The sequence below is a fragment of the Rhinolophus sinicus genome, chromosome 3, assembly GCF_057876585.1.
Source record: "Rhinolophus sinicus isolate RSI-liver-muscle chromosome 3, RSI-T2T, whole genome shotgun sequence".
Taxonomy (NCBI): domain Eukaryota; kingdom Metazoa; phylum Chordata; class Mammalia; order Chiroptera; family Rhinolophidae; genus Rhinolophus; species Rhinolophus sinicus.
Window position 1 is genome coordinate 9,062,977 of NC_142503.1, and position 18,237 is coordinate 9,081,213.

Here is an 18,237-nt window from a genome sequence, read left to right on the forward strand (position 1 = left end):
GGCTACTTTGTGAGATGATGGATATTTTAATCAGCTTGATTATGGTGATTATTTCACAATATATACATATATCAAAACATCAAGCTGTACACTTTAAATACATACAACTTTTATTTGTCAATTATACCCCAGCGAAGATGAAAAAGATTTAGTAAGTAAAAATAGGCATGTCGAGTAAATTCTTTTTAAAAACGGATGCTATTAAACGACTCAGATACCCTAATAAAGCCTGGTCTCCTCTCAGCCCATCATTATTGAACTACCAACCTGTAAATTCTGTAAAAAGTTCCCTGCAGTCATCAGTTTTAAAGATTCCTGCCAGGAAGGAATTGTACAGCTTTTTTCCAGGTCAATTTTCACTGCATTGACTTTCCTCTGAAACAGCAGCAGCACACAATCCATGATTCTCATGATGAGGTGGGGGGGTCGGCCCAGTGTCCGGACGGTAGCGATGTCCGAAGGCTTGATGGTCTGAGGGAAGAAAGGAGGTCATTACCCAATCTCCGATGACAAAGTGCAGACAAACCTTTCATCTCTGAGAGCTATTATTTCAACAGAGGAAAACAAGCATTTTTAAGTTAGATGTGGTCATGGGGGCTAGAGGCATGTGTAATCTCAAAGAAACCCATGTCCCAAAAAGTTCAAATGTTTACAATTCAATCTGACGACGAGGAGAGAAATGTTGGTGAGCCAATAAAGAGTTGTGACTTCCCTAAAACTGTATAGACCACTTAGTGTCAGAAATAAGAAGAGTGTATTCTGAAAGAAAAAGAACAGTCAGCACTTATATAGACACAGGGATTCTCAATCAAGAGAACTCCAGTATTTGCAGTGCTTTTTGACTCATTAGCTATGTAGGTCAAGAATCTGCCTCTCTCTCTCTTAAGCAACTCTGACTTGTCACAGTGGACTGACACCAGTGGGTAGCCTCAGGGCTGACAGATTGAATAATTAGAGGTTTCTTAGCTGGGAACTGACCTTTAAATGATAGAACTTGGGCAATAAGAATTTCACTAAGCTCTTAGAAAAGTTCTGTTCCATTTCTAGTACCTAGATTCTTATAGAGTAAATTATTTAATAGCACACAGAGCCTTTGTGGTTGATAATAAGTGGTCTATCTCTTAAACTCTTTATGGAATAAGTATTGAGAAAATATTAAATATAAGAGTCTGATATGGTCCCATTTCGAGCACAAGTAGTGCACATTCATTCCTTCCAGATCTTTAAAACCTTCCATCTCTTTTGCATTCGTACCCCTCTTGCCAAAAGAAGATACCCAATGACCTTCTCATCAAAGCTAACAATCTTTTCTCCAAGGATTGAGAAACCACTGAATTTGATTATTAGGAATGTAACTACATACTTTGAAAGGTTTGTTTCAATAGACTAGTAGTATTTGTGAAAGCTAGACAGCTGGAAGTGAAGAAGAATTTGTGGTAAAAAATTAGAAATGGCAGATAGACCTTACTTTGAGATGCATGGCCGTAAAGGAAAGGAAAGAAATATAATAGCAGCCAGTGGAGAAGGCAGGGTCAAATCAAAGTTGTATAAGGCATAAGAGCTAAACATGATTATTTTACTTTAGCTGTAGAAAGCGGCACGTAGCATTGAGATAGGAATTTGTCGTATTGATTTATGTAACCTGATGCCAAAATGTTCGAGTTTGGACGTTCCTAGAATTTTCTTAGTATACACGGGTGGTACCATATTTCAAGATTTCAAAAGCCCCCAAAGAGGCAATAAGATGGAGTCAGAACCAATGAAAGAAATGAAAACCTCTCATTCAACCCCATCACCTTACTCCTCTTCCCACACATCCTGCCCTGATGGTCACGTAATGCGGAACATTTTAGTGGTAGCGAGCACTGCGTTAGGAAGGTATAGAAAAATACTTTATAATATGAAATTAGATGCTAAGCCTTTTAAATCTTGGGAAAATGTAAGTCTTTAAGCAAAACCTGAGATGCCATATGTTCTATTCCTATGATGCCATTAGGTATCATAAGTTCAGTAAAGATTTAGAAGTTTCTTTACACTATCATTGCCTTCTCTCGGTTGGTCAGTGATGCCAAGGTGCCTAAAAAGGGTGCGGGGGAGGATGAGGATAGGGTCTTGAAGAGACATCTGCTCCCTCGTGTTCACTGCTGTATTATTCACAATAGTCCAGACATGGATGCAGCGTGAATGTCTATCGATGGATGAATGAAGAAAGGAAATGTTTCATATACACAGAGGATGCCAAAAATATGTATACACATTTTAAGAAAGGAAAAAACTATTTAAATTTTAATACTCAATATATACTGATAACAAAAGATGAATACAAGTCACGTTTGACTTCTGCAATTACAAGAGGTGCAAAGTGGTTACCATCAGCGTCCAGACACTTTGGATTACGGCGAATTCCTGCTTGAGCAACGTTGACCATCTCTTAAAATGTGTATACATTTTTTTGGCACCCCCAGTATATAGTTCAGCCTTAAAAAAAAAGAAAGAAAGAAATCCTGCCATTTATGACAACATGGATAGACCGAGAGGACATTATGCTAAGTGAAATAAGCCTGCTCAAGCGCTGACATTAATGAGCTACGTTAGATCAGTAGTTCTTATTTGGATGATTCACAGATGAACTCAGAGAACAGTGTATCTTACAGTCCCACCCCAAGTTCTCAAGAGATGAGTGAGGAAATGTTACTTTAGAAATTTTAGGTGACCTTCCTAATGTCACAGAGCTTGGTGACAGAGCAGAAATGAGAACTCAGGATTCCTGACCACCACAGTATGATACTACCCATCAATCATGAGTGAGGAAATGAGATGGGAGGTAGCACATGCAAAATCTATAAGGAGCTAGTAATATCTCCAAACACAAATATTACTTGAAGTTGTTCCCGTGGAGAGAGACTTGGTCTGAAGTGGTAGAACATTTCCCATTGTTACTCATCTTTTCTCAGTTCTCCTTCTCAGACCTAAGCCGGACATCCATTCTCTCACACAGATTTACCTGCAGGGCTGCTTCCGCCTCTTCTAAAGCTGGTTTAGCTGCTTCCAGCTTCTCTTCAGCAATGGCTTTATCTTTAGAGATGCTGTCTACAATGGCTTGTGCCTTGTCCTTCACCTTCTGTACCTCGGCCTTGACTTTTTCAGCAGCCTGTGCCTTCATTGTCACTTCCTTTAAGACCTAATCCAATAGAAAACAACAGGAAAAAAACACCTCGTCAAAAATTATCAAAGATCCAGCTGAAAAGGCATGTGTTGCTTTGATTTGTTGATTTTGTCCACTTATACAATTTTCATACATGGAGTTAAGAGTATTATATCCTAATGGAAATACATGATTTATATTCTCCTGGTTATAACTTAGTGATTATGCATACATCATTAACATGCATGAACTGGGAAGTCAGAGTGAATGGGGTACACGTGTCAATGTCCACTCACCATGTCGGCTTTATCGTTGGCCACTTGTAACTCCTTTTCTTTCACTTCCAGTTCTTTGCTCAGGGCAGCGACAGACTCCGAAGCTTCTTTCAACTTTTTCAATCCAGTATTCATTCTGGGATTGAAAATCCAAGGGTGCAATATTAAAGTTTGGGGTACTTGGCCACATTTTCCAAGTACTGGTCTACTAATATGGAGAGTAATGGCCATGTTTGAAGAATCAGTATATATACAAGTAGCAAATACAACAGGGCTTTAACAAAAGGGTATAGGTCCAGGCTTGATTTCAGACGGAAGACATGTGCATGTTCTCCATAGACAGCATGTGGGAAGAGAAAACCTGCTAAAAATACTCTGTGCGACACGAGGAACAACAGAGGGTCTGGAATCTGTACCATGCAGGAACCACGCTTAATGAAGTTCAGCTAAATGCCAAGAGATTTAAAATGCTTGAAGCCCTATCACGGAGGAAGGAAAATTGATAACTTCCATTGTTCAGAAGAGACCAATGAGGTTAAAAGAAGAAAGTTTAGAGATGAAGAAAGATTTGGGAATGTAGCCATCAGAACAACACCATAAAAGGATTAGCTGCCTGCCTGAACCAGAAATAATGCATCTTAAAGGCTGGCGCCCTCGGAGTCCTTTAGGCCAATCACCTACTCAGGTGTCCGTTATGTAACAGCCTCACTGATTCTGGCCATAGTCAGGCAGAAGACACAAGCATCAGAAAAGAGCAGGGCAGAGGGTGACACTTAGAGCAAATTTCAGTGGGAGGAGGGTATTCACCATGCAATGAACATGAGCATCAGACAGACTCTCTATCCTAGACACTCAGAAAGGGTGGGGAGGGAGGGGGTGTGAGGAGGGAGGAGGGATGTCTGGAATCTCAGCTTCCTTCCAGGTCTACGATGTCTATCAATATTATACAAAGTGGAAGGCCACAGAAAAACACAGCAACGTTTTATCCTATTGGGCAAGAATAAAGGCCCTAGAAACCATGGACTAACCCTTTGACTAGGCTTAAGAGGAGGGTTTCCCAGTCTCAGCACTACTGGTACTATTTGGAGCTGGATAATTCTTTGCTCTGGGGTCTGTCCTGTGCACTGTAGGGTGCTTAGCAGCATCCCTGGCCTCTACTCCTTTGATGCCAGTAGCACCTCTCCACCCTCCCCCACCACCCGAGTTGCAATAAACAAAAATGTTCACTGGGAGCAAATCTGTCCCCAGATGAGAGCCACTGCTTTATAATAACTTTATATTTGACCTTCACACATACCTGTCGGCCAGAGTTTGCACTTCCACACGCTTCTCTCCATATATGAACTTATAGCCCTGAATAAAGGAGAGGTATGACTTGGGAGTCACATGGGTAGAACGTCGAAATCTCTGGAAATAATCAAAACACTTCTCAGCTACCCCGTCCTGGAAGGAGCCCATGCACTGGACCACTTCCTTCTTGGTTTCCACATTGCAGTCGATATCATAGGAAGAGAGGAAGTGTTCAGATACTAGAAAGAACAGAGATGACAGCATCTGAAATATGAATGTGAATTACCATTGTAAAGGTTAATTGGCCATTTTTAAAAGACTTAGACATTTCTTACGACTGCACACCATTTTTTGAGTCCTCCCTAGGCAGATATATGTCAGTATTTTTGGTCCCAGGCCTACGACATCAACAATTTTATTTTCCCTTTTATGAACAAAACTATAACAGTCTTTAAGCCTCTCATCATCCTTTGTGTTCTAACGCAAAGAAGCCTCTTCTACACAGCTGCAGGTTCTGGTCAGCAGCCGGCCTGTGTGATGCTTTACATAAGGACAAAAGTGGCACAAATAACTCAGAAACCAGTGCCTACCTGGTATTCATACCATGTTTCCCCAAAAATAAGACCGGGTCTTACATTAGTTTTTGCTCCAAAAGATGCATTAGGGCTTATGTTCAGGGGATGTCATCCTGAAAAATCATGCTAGGGCTTATTTCCAGTTAGGTCTTTTCCCAGTTAGGTCTTATTTATTTTTTCCAGTTAGGTCTTATTTTGGGGGAAACATGGTATGTAACAATCCCATTTATTTTTTTTTTTTTACTCAGAACCTGTCATACCGTTAATTCTCCCAGGCTCTGACTGCACTTGGCATGTGGAATGTTCGTCGCTAAATTTGTTTATGCCTGGGCCACCCTGTTCATAAATGCAGAAGCTGGTCATTTGCAGTCCATTCTAATTTATAGTATCCTTTAAAAATGTTTGGGTAAAAAAGTCTCCTGTTGAAGACCTTTATCTTCCCACCAGTGCAAAACACAGGACCAAGTCTAAGACAGCCTCTCCTATCATAAGAATAGGCCACAGGGGCGGCTGGATGGCTCAGTTGGTTAGAGCGCAAGCTCTGAACAGGGTTGCCGGTTTGATTCCCACATGGGATGGTGGGCTGCGCCCCCTGCAACTAAGATTGAAAACGGCACCTGGACTTGGAGCTGAGCTGTGCTCTCTATGAGTAGATTGAAGGACAACGACTTAAAGCCTATGGGCCCTGGAGAAACACACTGTTCCCAATATTCCCCAATTAAAAAAAAAAAAAGTCTGCATTAAAAAAAAAGAATAGGCCACAAAGTCAGAGCTAATCAATCACCACACACTTCGTCTGACACACACTACACATACACCACTGCAATTGTGCCATGGAGTGAAAGAGGAGTAAGACACTTGGTCCCTACCCGGAGGAATGCAAAAGCGTTTTGCTTAAGGCAGTTAAATATCATCACAATCATTTTTATGAATTTTAGAAAAAAATGGCTTATAGATTTGCTTAGAAAGTACTTAAAATAGTGAATAATATACATCAGCGTTGCAAACAGAAATATGGCCAATAAAAAGGAGGAAGGAAGGAAAAGGAATTAAGGGACCAAATCTATTAGGTGATAGTTGTCAAAGAAATAAAAAATGGTATCTTTTCACCATTAGTAATTGATCATTAAACTAAGTTCTCAATGCAGTAATTGTGGGGCACTATTTACATTTATGTAAATAATAGAGACCATTTATCAACTTGGTTACAAATACAGTTTACCATATACACTGAAAGGCAATAAATTACGATACTCAGAAGTCGTATCTCCTCATATGAGTTAAGCAGCCTCTATAGAGAACAGTTTAACTTCCAGGAAGTTTAAGCCTGGGCATTGGAAACGTAGGAAAAATTCTTACCTATGACAAATCTTTTGTACTAACCACAACAGCTGCAATATTCACTAAGAGCCAGGCATGATACTAAGTGTTTTACTTGGCATGATGGGGTATCTTCAGGGAAGTACCCACTTCCTGAAAATTTCCTTGTGTTTACCATGCAATAATTATTTTCTTTTGTATGTGAGCAGAGAGTATCAATAATGGTGACTTTTTTCTTTAATAGCAAGTTGTCTTTTTGTCTCTCCAAAAAGTCAAAACAAAATAAAGACAGGATGGATTCAAAGTATATTTTTCCATAAACCCATGATCTCTGATGCAGGAAAGGTTATATAAATGACAAGATCACTTCCTCTTAGGGTGACCCAAGGCTACTGCGACTCAGAAAAGAGGTCATGGAAAACCCTTCCATCATCTTCAATATCCAATCACCAAAGCAGCAATTACAGTGTTGGGGGCCTGCCTTCAAGTTGATGTCTGAGGCTGGTGTGGGTTATATCCTGGTATTGTGTGTTCACATCACTTGATGGGAAATAAGGTGAGGTATGTGTGGGACACAAGGGATGACATGGGGCTCAGTCCCTGAATAGTGGTGTCCTCCAATTTCCATTTCATTTGGATTATTAAAAAAAAAAAAAAACTGAAGTCACAAGGTGAGGAAGGCACATTAATTGCCCATCTAGAAGCCATCCCTCACTTTATTACTAAAGTAATCCCAATTTTGCTCAGGGTAGCAATCTGCTCAACTAAAACTCTTTGATTCCCCAAAAGCTCTTGTAATTAGGGGTGACGCAGGTCTGGACAATGAATCGGAAACAAAAGTTCCTGGGGAAGAATCCTGTCCTGAAGTAAAAAGCAATGCTTCGTGAGGTGCCAGTACAAACAATGCCTTTACTAACAATTGTCACCCCAATAAACTTTAATTAATAAAAAAAAAAAAAAAAGATGCCTTAAAACGCAACAGCCATCTGTGTTTCTAAGAGTAAGAGCCACACCCCCTACAGATGACAGCAAGATAGAAGATCCCCAGTGGAATTGTCCTGGACTGAATTTTCTTGGTAGCAGGGAAAAAAAATGCCTTACTTGTTTAAGCCACTGCTTCTCTGGTTTTCTTTTACAGACAAACACATTCTTAATTGACACATTCGAAGGGCAAGTATATCAAATCTTGGCAGATCCTAAATCACGAAACATTGTCAGTTTATCCTTACAGCATCCCTCAGTGATGAATATTATGATGTACATTTTGTAGATAAGAATAACGAGATTCCCAGAAGCTTGCTTATAGGGGATAGATTGCGAATTCTAACCCAAGGATGACAGACTCCAAAGGCCAGGTCACTTTGACTTAGAAATTCAAATAGAACCAAACTATGCAGAGGCTTTAGAGCATGAAGAAAACATTTTTAATTGAAGCCCAAAGTTCAAAAATATTTACTGACTAATGAGCTTCATTAAAAAATATGGTAATTTTTCTGGGAAACCATGGGTAGTACTGTGGTAGGTATTACTTTCTGAGGGGCTGTTGCCTCATTTCTCTTTACACTAAACCGTTAGGTGTAAGCAGTTAGAGGAGCAGGACTCCAAACTCTTGCATATTATAAATCAAGTAATAATTTTCAAAGTGAGTCATTTGATTTATATAATTAAAATGGCCTTCTTCGAAAAAATATATATCCATATATATGGTATTCATCATGCTTGAGACTTTATTTTCAAGTGAGAATGGCCTATTTTCACAACAGTGTGCTAGCTTAAAATGAAATGTAAAAGAACATTAATAATTGTCTTTACCTTGGAGAAATACAAATGAAGTTAATTGATTTAGTATGACTTTGGTATCACAGAGTTTCATTAGGAAACACAAGACCACCAGAATGAAGATAATACAGATATTCAGAAACAATTAATTCAAAACAACTTCATATAAAGCTAAAAAGAAAGATTTGCCAAAATGAAGATTATTAAATGATAGTAAAGACAGGATTTTACAACATAAAACAAAGCATATTTTTCTTTAAATGCTTCATCAAGAGACTCAGTCAATTTAAATTCATACACACACACACACACATATATGTAACACACTTTTTTCACAAACACTATAGTTATTAAGATAGTACAAAATATTAATATTAAACTTCTGAGCATCTTTAAATTAGAAAAATACTCCACACTATAACAAAAAACTACCCAAAAAAGAAATTAAGAAAAACAATCCCATTTACAAGAGCATCAAAAAGAATAAAATACTTAGGAATAAACTTAACTAAGGAAGTGAAAGACATGTACACTGAAAACTATAAAACACTAATGAAAGAAATTAAAGTAGATATAAATGTATGAAAGGACATCATGTGTTTGAGTTAGAAGAACTCTACTATTATTTTTAAAATGTCCATACTGCCCAAAGCAATCTACAGATTCAATATAACCCTTATCAAAATTCCAATGGTGTTTTTTACAGAAATAGAAAACATAGTCCTTAAATTCACTTGGAAATACAAGAAAGTCCCAAACAAACATCCAAAGCAAATTTGAGCATAACAAAGCTGGATGCATCACACTGTCTGATTTCAAAATATGTTACAAAGCTACAGTAATCAAAACAGTATGATACTGGCATTAAAAACAGACATATACCAATGGAACAGAATAGAGTCCAGAAATAAATCCAAGTATATATGGTGAATAGATCTTCAACAAGGGTGCCAAGAATACACAATAGGGAAAGGATAGTCTCTAAAAAATGGTGCTGGGAGAACTGAATTTCTACATGCAAAAGAATGAAATTGGACCCTTACCTTGTACCATACATAAAAATCTACTCAAAACAGATTAAAGACTTAAATATAAGATAGGAAACCATAAAACTCCTAGGAGAAAACATACTGGTTAAGCTCCTTGACAGTGGTCTTGGCAATGATTTTCTTTGGATATGACAACACAAGCACAGGCAACAAAAGCAAAAATAGACAAGTGGGATTACATCAAACTAAAAATCTTCTTCCCAGCATAGGAAACAATTAACAAGCAAACAGGCAACTTATAAAATGGGAGAAAATATTTGCAAACTATAAATCTGATAAAGGGTTATATCCAAAATAAATAACTCCTACAACTCAATAGCAAAAAAAACAAGTAACCTGATTGAAATGGGCAAAGAAGACATACAAATTGCCAACAGGTATATGAAAGACTTTCAAAATCACTAATAATGTAAACGCAAGTCAGAATCACAGTGAGATATCACCCCAAACTTGTTAGGATGGCTATTATCAAAAAAATAACAAGTATTAGTTAGGATATGGCTAAAAGGGAATCCATGTACACTATTAGTGGGAATGTAAATTGATATAGCCACTATGGAAAATAGTATGGAAGTTCCCCTGAAAATTAAAAATAGAACTACCATCTGATCCAATAATCCCACTTTGGGTACATAGCCAAAGGAAATGATATCACTATCTCAAAGAGATACCTGCACTCCCCGTTCATTGCAGCATTATTTACATTAGCCAAGACATGGAAACAAATGTCCATGGATGAATGAATGGATAAAGAAAACATGGTATATATGTGATGGAATATTAAAAAAAAAAAAAAAAGGAAATCCTGACATTTGCAACAACATGGATGAACCTGGAGAGTATTACGCTAAATGAAATAAGGCAGACACAGAAGACAAATACGGTTAATACATGCTACCACTTATATTGGGAATTTAAAATAGACAGATTCACAAATGCAGAGAGTGGAGTTGTGGTTGCCAGGGGCTGGGAGGAGGGGTAAATGGGGTGATATTCGTCAAAAAGCGCAATGTGACAGTTATGCAAAATGAGTAAGTCCTACAGATCTATTGTTCAGGATTGTGCCTACAGTTAACAATACTGTTTGTATACTTAAAATTTGCTACCAGAGTAGATCTTATGTTAAGTGTTCTTACCACAAAATAATTTCGATGATGATGATTATAATTGAAGAGAGTGGGAGGAAACTTTTGGAGGTGATGGACATGATTATGTCATAGGCCATGGTAATGGTTTCATGGGTGTATACTTACCTCCAATTTCATCAAGTTGTATACATCAAATATGTACTACCTTTTGTATGTCACTCATATCTCAATGAAATAGTTCAAAAAATAATAATATAATGCATTTAAAGAATAAAAACATAAATTAATTAGAAAAATACACAACAATTTGATATTTTTATGGGAAATATTTAGTATGATCTAAATGAAATATATTAACACAAACAAAATTATATATTTTCCTTATTGATGTGGCTGGAGATAATAATTTAATTCAGAATCAACATCCTGAAGGCAAAATAAACACTGGTTTTTCTTGAAACCATGTTGCTAAGTTCCTAAAAAGAATAAAAAGCACTTGAATACCCACAGATGGTAGTCTTTGACTATAACAGAAGGTAGATCAGGATTCGGCATGGAGACGTTGGTTTACCCAACAAGATTTTATATTTATTATTATAATTATTTTATCCACCACTGTGACCAACACAGTAAATGCTTACTAGAGTAGGTTGGAGACATAACCACAAAAGCTTACTGGTTATCAAAAGGTTTAAAGATTTAAATAGCCAGGTGCATTATATAAAGTATAAGTGCTATAAATTTCCCCAATGAAAGGGGGAAAATTTAAATGTCCCTAAGTGAACAAAGAAGGATTCAGGGATGTGATGAGTCTTGATTAAGTTTTGGAACTTAAACAAGGAAGATGAGCGGGAATATTCTTGATAAGGGGTACAATATACGGAAGAATAAGGATGATTAGAGCATGTTCAGAAGACAAACAAAATAGGTGTGCCTAGAAAAACAAAGAGGAAAGGTTTGTGTTGGGTTAGAGAAGATTGCAAGTAAGTTAGGGCCACAATACGGAAAAAGGATGAATTTTGAGAGACTGATTCATTCATTCAACACTGTAAGTGTCAGATACTGGTAGTTGCCAAAATTGTGAACAAAAAGATATGCAGTCCAACAAACTTTGTTTAGTCCCAGGAAGCAAAAGCAGATTGCTGTGAAATGGGTAACAGAGGAACTGGCTTAGTGGGGGAAGAGGAAATGGGAACCTTTCCCTCCATAAGTGACATTCAGCTGAGCCAGCATTATCCAGACGAAGGGAGGAGGGCGCAGGGGGCAACAGGATGTGGAAGGCATTGCAAGGGGAGAAACGTGGCATGTCCAAGGATGAAGGAGAACAGAGCTGGGGAAAAGTGACCTCGGGTGAGGCTGGGGAGGTAAGCAGAGCCAGCTCTTCCCAGCCCTGAGAGCCACAGTAAAGATCGTGGCCTTTTTCCTAGAAGCAATGGGAGGACATGGAAGTTTTTAAATAGAAAATAATGTGATTGGGTTTGTGTGTTGATCATTATTCTGTCAGCAAGGTGAGATGGATGGGAGACAGGTGAAAGAGGAGGAGAGATCATCAGAAAGCTATTTGGGTGAGTGACAATGATTGCTTGGCCTAGGATGTCAGTGAAAGGGACAGGCGGATAGATTCCACCAGGATTTAGGAGATAAAGTTGACATGACTTGGTGATGGAGTGAACTTGAGGGTTGGTGTTAGGAGAAATGCTAATGACAGCTCTCTGACTGCCAAGTTTGGAGGACGATAGTGGGACTTCCTAGGGGAGGGAGACCAGAGGGGAACCAGTTCAGTTTTAGACATATGGAGTTTCAGGAGCCCATGAAATAGCCATGAGAATGCGTCAAGCAGGCAGTGAAGTGCACAAATTTCAAGTCAGAGGACAAACAGGAGATAAAAACTGATGAGGCATATTATTCTACAGGAGGCTGTGAATGAGCCTGCCCAGGAAGAGACTCCAGAGTGAAGAAACCAGTCTGCCTTGCCCTCCACCATGGCCGGCTCAATAAATGGCATGAAGCCCAACAAATGTGTTCTGAATAAATGAACACATAGACACATGCAAGAAGGTCAGGACACTCACCTGAGTGCTATGAAACGGGTAACAAGGGAACTGGCTTAGTGGGGCACAGAAATGAAAATCCCCCAGCCCTCCATGGAATCTTGGCTGGGGTTGAGAGGTGAGATTTAAAAGAATGGTTCCTATTGGTGAGAAATTACCAAGGGACGGATCACTAAGACCTTTGTCTTGTGAGAGAAGGGATGGCTGCCAGAGGGACCGGCAGGAAAGGCTCCATATTTCAATTAAATCATCTTAGTTGTGGTGTATTAGTGGTCGTCACCTGGAATTGTTGTTTTCATTGTTAATAATAATACCTTACATGACATTTTGCAAAGCACTTGCGTACTCGCTATCATATTTCATAGTAAACGTTTAGCTCTTGAATACTGTCGTTTTGTGCTCGGCATTTGTATCCTACTTCAAGGAATTTTAAAGTTTTCCCCTTAGTTGTACTTAATAGGACTTAAATCTACTTTAATAGGACTTAAATTTTAAATCACCAGCCTTTTCTCAAACCTTGTAAGACAAAAGAGAAAACTGTACATTTGCACTTCAAATATATTAAAATAATCTGTGAGTAAAGGCCACAGATTAGAAAACTATTGTCAACTGTAGTGTGCTGAGAACAAAACTTCCCCAGTGGATAAGAGTTTGTTACGTATTTGTTATATACATAAAGGAAAAGCACAGAGTGCTGTGAAATGGATAACGGGAACTGGCTTAGTGGGGGAAGGGGAAACAGGAAGGTATCCCTCAGGAAGTGACATTTAGCAGAGCCAGCGTTACCCAGACGAAGGGAGGTATACATAGCTTGGTTCTAAACCTAATACTGATGCTACCGTCCTCTTGCACCTCTGACCATTCCCTCAGCTTCCCTGTCCTCAGCGTCTCCATCTCTAAAAGGCAGGAGACAGGTTCATCACTCATTCTCTCACTCGGTACCACAGAACTGGAGAGCAGGCGTAGGAAGTGGGGGGTGGGGGGCGGGGGGAGGAATGAGGCTCCGGAATCCTTCCTTCCCTCCACTTTTCACTGTTCTATCTCTGACAGCTACCTGTAAGATTTTACTGGGAAATAAAGCTTTTCTTAATTATTATTAAAACACAATAAATAGGCAAAAAGTTTGAAATCCACTGCCCTTGAATCAGGGTTCCCGGAGGTTCTGATACCGTAGGTCAGAGGTGAGACCTCAGTATCTCTATCACTTAAAATATCCACAGATAACTTCTCAGCAAAAGCTGAAAAAAAACATAAACTAAATGAATGATAACTAACATCTTTTACTACTTTTATGTCCAATTTCATTTACAGAGTAAGAGAAGCATTACTGTCCCATGGGGAGAAGATCAAACAAGTGGAATTGGCAAGGACCAGTCACCAAACACTCTGGTTAACATCCCTTTTCAAGGACAGACACCATGAAAGGATTGCTGGGTAACGATTTCCGATCTGATTTCCAGCACTGCAGCCACGAGAAGGAAATGTCCAAGATACATTTGGCTTCAACTACTAATAGGATGACCAACCCACTTTAAAAAGAACACAAATGCTGTCAAATTAAAAAGCTCAGTGGCTTCCTGTGACATCCCAGAACATGCCTGGGAATCCAACTGGAACAAAGTCTCAGTAGAATCATTGTACGTTACTCTAACGGTGTACAGACTGCAGATCTTATTCTCCGCTAACCACGCTCTGGGAAAAATTAGCTGCCAAATAAGAAAGGACACCACCTTGCAAACACCCTCAATCCTTGGACACAGCGACTTCTGGCTCAATCCAGTAGAGACGGCAAACAGCACAGAATGCAAACAGCAAACAAACAAATACTGTAAACCAGAAACTCTGACATAAAAATTTCCACCACACTAACCAGCTACTAAGGCGTCCTTAGGCCATCGGCTGAACCAGTCAATAGTGCATCCTGAAATCAGAGCAGGGAACTTCAAAGCTCGATTTCGAAATTTCTCCCCCACTGGGGAAAAGCAGAGCACCGTGTGAAGGTTCTGCCGGACCCGACTCATGAAGTAGTCATACAGGTTCTCATTGGTTGGAGGGCGTCTGGGGTGTTCTTTCTTCATGACTGACATGAGATCACTGTTAATTTCATCCATCTCATCACGAGCAAACAGGTTGGAGACCTGAGACAGAAGAGCAGACATTCACATTCAATATAGGCATATGAAAACAGATCAAAATAGGCAGCTCCACATTTATAATGTGTTTCCTCCACATGTGTCCTTCAGCTCACCTTTAGAAAATTAACCCAAAGTCTTCAAGACAAGACACACCACATTTTAAAATACTCAAACTATCCTATTATTAACTGCAAAGTCAGAGCCTTTCCTTGTAACCTCCTTCTTCTGTTTTTTCATTTTTCACTTGGAATATTCGTTCACATTTTAAATGTACAGCTCCACATTCTGACTGGGAGTTTTATTCTCCACAAACCCGACAGAAAATGCCATTCTTCATACTGATCACCTAATCCTCAGTAACAGCACTTATTCAAGTCTCTAATGCAAGGAAATACAGACAGCTCTAAAGTTGGAGGGAATCTGGAGAGACAAAACCGATGAAGGAAAAATCACCTCCTACCTCACCCGATGACAAAACATTGTTCATATATTCCAAAAACGACTCATCCTTAATCTCATTGTCTGTGAAAATGAAAGTGATTCCTTTGCCTTGCTGACCAGCAGTCTTATACAAAATTTTCAGGTCTTCCATCAGATTTGATGTGTTGTAGGATCTAAAGAAATATTATCATTGTGTCATTAGCTACGTAACTACTTTGATGGAAAGGAAAGAGCCTTAAAACAATGCTTTAAAACATTTGGGTAACCAAAAAAATGATGGCATTGTTTCATTAGATAGGTGTTTTATTGTATGTGAATGTTACACGTTCATTATATTAATTTACAAAGGTGAAATTGATTTTTAAAATTTCTTTCCGTTTCCAATAACTATTCCTGTGGGAGTAATAGAGGTGCACCATCTCGGTAAAGTTTTGAGTACTCTGCTGTTCACTAAAGTCAAGAACTATTCTTTTTATTGAGGTATAATTAGCATATAATATTATATTAGTTTCAGGTGTACAGTAATCTGGTATTTGTATTCATCGCCAAATAATCACCACAATAAGTCTAGGAAGCATCAAGTCACAGGATAGTTACTTGCAAAGATGAAATTGATTTTAAAACTCCACATTTTATGAAACGTTACAATTAATTTTTTATACACACACACACAAAAAAAAAAATCTAGAGTGAAAAGTAAGCCTGAAACAAAAATATAATGTTTACCACCACTAAATGCCATCTGAATGTATTTATGTTTCATTTTGAAAATATTTGTTGGTAATGATAACAGAAAAGTCAAAATGGAAGACTAACTAAGCACCATCTGCAATGCTATTTTAGAAGCTACCTCATAAATAAACTAAATTATTTCAAGCCTTCGTTATATGGGGTGAGGGAGATGCCCCATTATGAACGGTGCCCTCCTCATCCTTCAGCACAGTCCCAAAGGTGACTTCATTTGCCTGGAACATTCCTCTTCTCTAAGTGAATTCCTACTCATACTTAGGTTTCAGTTGAAACACCTCTTCCTCCAGGAAGCCTTTTCTAACCACTCCCTAGTCTAGGTTAGGCGTCCCTCCTTCATGTTTCAACAGAATCTGGCCCGCATTGATTTCCTGATAGATAGCACCTATGGATCACACCTTATTGAATGACTTGCTCAGCTGCCTGTCCATCTTGAATTACTGTAAACGCGTTGATGACACAGACCCCGCTTACCTTGTGTAACCATGCGCTCCCCAGCACCTAGCCAGTGCCTAACACATGAGTCGGTGTTTGATAAATATTTTAAATATATGACTGAGTCTAAATTAACATTTAGTAGAGTCGATTTCTTCTGAAATGCACCAAAGGAATATCATGCATAACATAAAAAACAGGAAGTCAGCTAAGCTATTCACTGCAATGAGAGGCTGAAGTGTTTCAAACGCAAATTATTAATGTGAAATTTTCATGATCAATGACATTATTGAAAGGGGAAGATGACAAGTCAACATTCAAGAAGGAAAACTATTGAGATTTTTTATGTGTAAGAAAAATGCATTCTTTACTTCAGGTGGCCTCTGTGAAACTCTTATCAAAATCCATTTCAAGTTAATTAAAGTGAAATCTTGTTACCTTGTCAGAGTGATCTGGAAGGAACTATAGCCGGCAATGAATGAAGCCAGTCTCGTCAGACTCTGCTTTCCTGATCCACCCACCCCAACCAGGAGGGCATTTCCCCGGGGAGTACGAATGATGCGTGAGATCTGGAATATAAAACAGAAAAAGCATATGTTGTTCAACATGTAAATATTCTATTTTTTCTTATTTATTCTATGTAAGCATTTTGGAAGATTTAGGTTTCTCAGGACCAGAATGGAGAGATATATTGATTGGAAGCATGAGGGCGCTTCTGAAATAGAACGGTGTTTGGTAAGTGTTGGACAGAGTGGGGAATGTGGCTGTAGCTTTAGGAAAGTAGGAGGAGACCAGTCCAGAAAAGTCAGCAGACAGCCCAGACTGTGGCTCGCTCTGGGTTTTCAAAGAGAGACATAAAGGAGACTTCAAGGAATCTTTTCAGTTTGCCCAACTTGATGCACTAGGGTAGGAAAGAGAACAGGTATTTAAAAACAACGTGTATCCTTGGAATACAGAACCCACTGTTGGTTAGAATATCCTCCACACTTGAAAAGTGACAGTTTAAATTGAAGAGAAGAAAATTCCCAAAATATAGCATAGATATAGAATTTCTTTCAAAAGAAGAAAATAGGCGTAAATACCCTCCTATTACTTGGCCGAGACAATTTAACCTAAGATATCTACCAAGTAATTATGGGTGGACCAGATGTCCATTCTATGCCAGTCAGTAGTCCTGGACTATTGCAAGTCTTCTCGTGGTGGAAGTCCGTGTTTCTCTGTCTCTTTTGGTATTGAATGAACTGCTTACACCATAAGGCCTCCTACCCCATCTGGAGGGGATTCAGTGCAGAATTCTCTTTGATGCATTCTACACCTGTGTGATAACTATCTTTTCCTCTCGACTGCAGGTTAAGCCTGGGGCGTTGCTGTAATACTTTTCTCTAGACGAATGACAGAGAGAGGGATGAGGGCTGAGATGGGTCACCTCTCTGTGGCTGGGGAAGCCTCCTGGGGGAACCTGGGCTCTGCACCTGCCAAGGTTTTCTTGAACATCCCTTCTCAGGATTCCCTCCACCAGCAGAGCCTGTGCTCTAGTCCTACGGGGACTGCTCTTGGATTTTGAATTATTTCCTTCAGGACCTGAGACTCTGTAGGACAGGGAGGCGATACACCCCTTTCTTCGAGCCTCCTACTTATCCTTTCCATGTCGTCCTCTCCAGTGTTGCTGCAGGCAGGAGAGTGGGACTGGCAAGAATTCTTAGTACTTTGCCAATGACATTTCATATTGTTACCCTGGAATTACTTCAAGAGGCATAGAGGTAAGGAGCAACTTGAGGCCACACTAGAACCTTCTGTGTCTTTCCTGGGTTAACAGTTTTCAAAATATACGGCCTTTGTCATAACCTTTTCCTTTAGTCGATGTGGGTGACTATATTAAGGGTTTAAATAATTGTTGTTAATTAGGT

The 18,237-nt window shown here is 39.1% G+C and overlaps 1 protein-coding gene across 5 annotated transcripts in view; it reads right to left on the reverse strand.

Moving 5' to 3' along the window:
- The window catches only part of DNAH5 (dynein axonemal heavy chain 5), a 244,682-nt gene that overhangs the window by 63,281 nt on the left and 163,164 nt on the right, over positions 1-18,237 (reverse strand). For all 5 annotated transcript variants that reach the window (XM_074329069.2, XM_088796437.1, XM_019713456.3 and 2 more), the window contains exons 53-59: positions 16,769-16,899; positions 15,168-15,321; positions 14,443-14,710; positions 4,718-4,949; positions 3,442-3,556; positions 3,005-3,181; positions 268-471 (exon numbers count right to left, since the gene is read on the reverse strand). In XM_074329069.2, the coding sequence (XP_074185170.2) occupies positions 268-471; positions 3,005-3,181; positions 3,442-3,556; positions 4,718-4,949; positions 14,443-14,710; positions 15,168-15,321; positions 16,769-16,899 (1,281 nt within the window). The remainder of the gene's footprint in view (positions 1-267; positions 472-3,004; positions 3,182-3,441; positions 3,557-4,717; positions 4,950-14,442; positions 14,711-15,167; positions 15,322-16,768; positions 16,900-18,237) is intronic.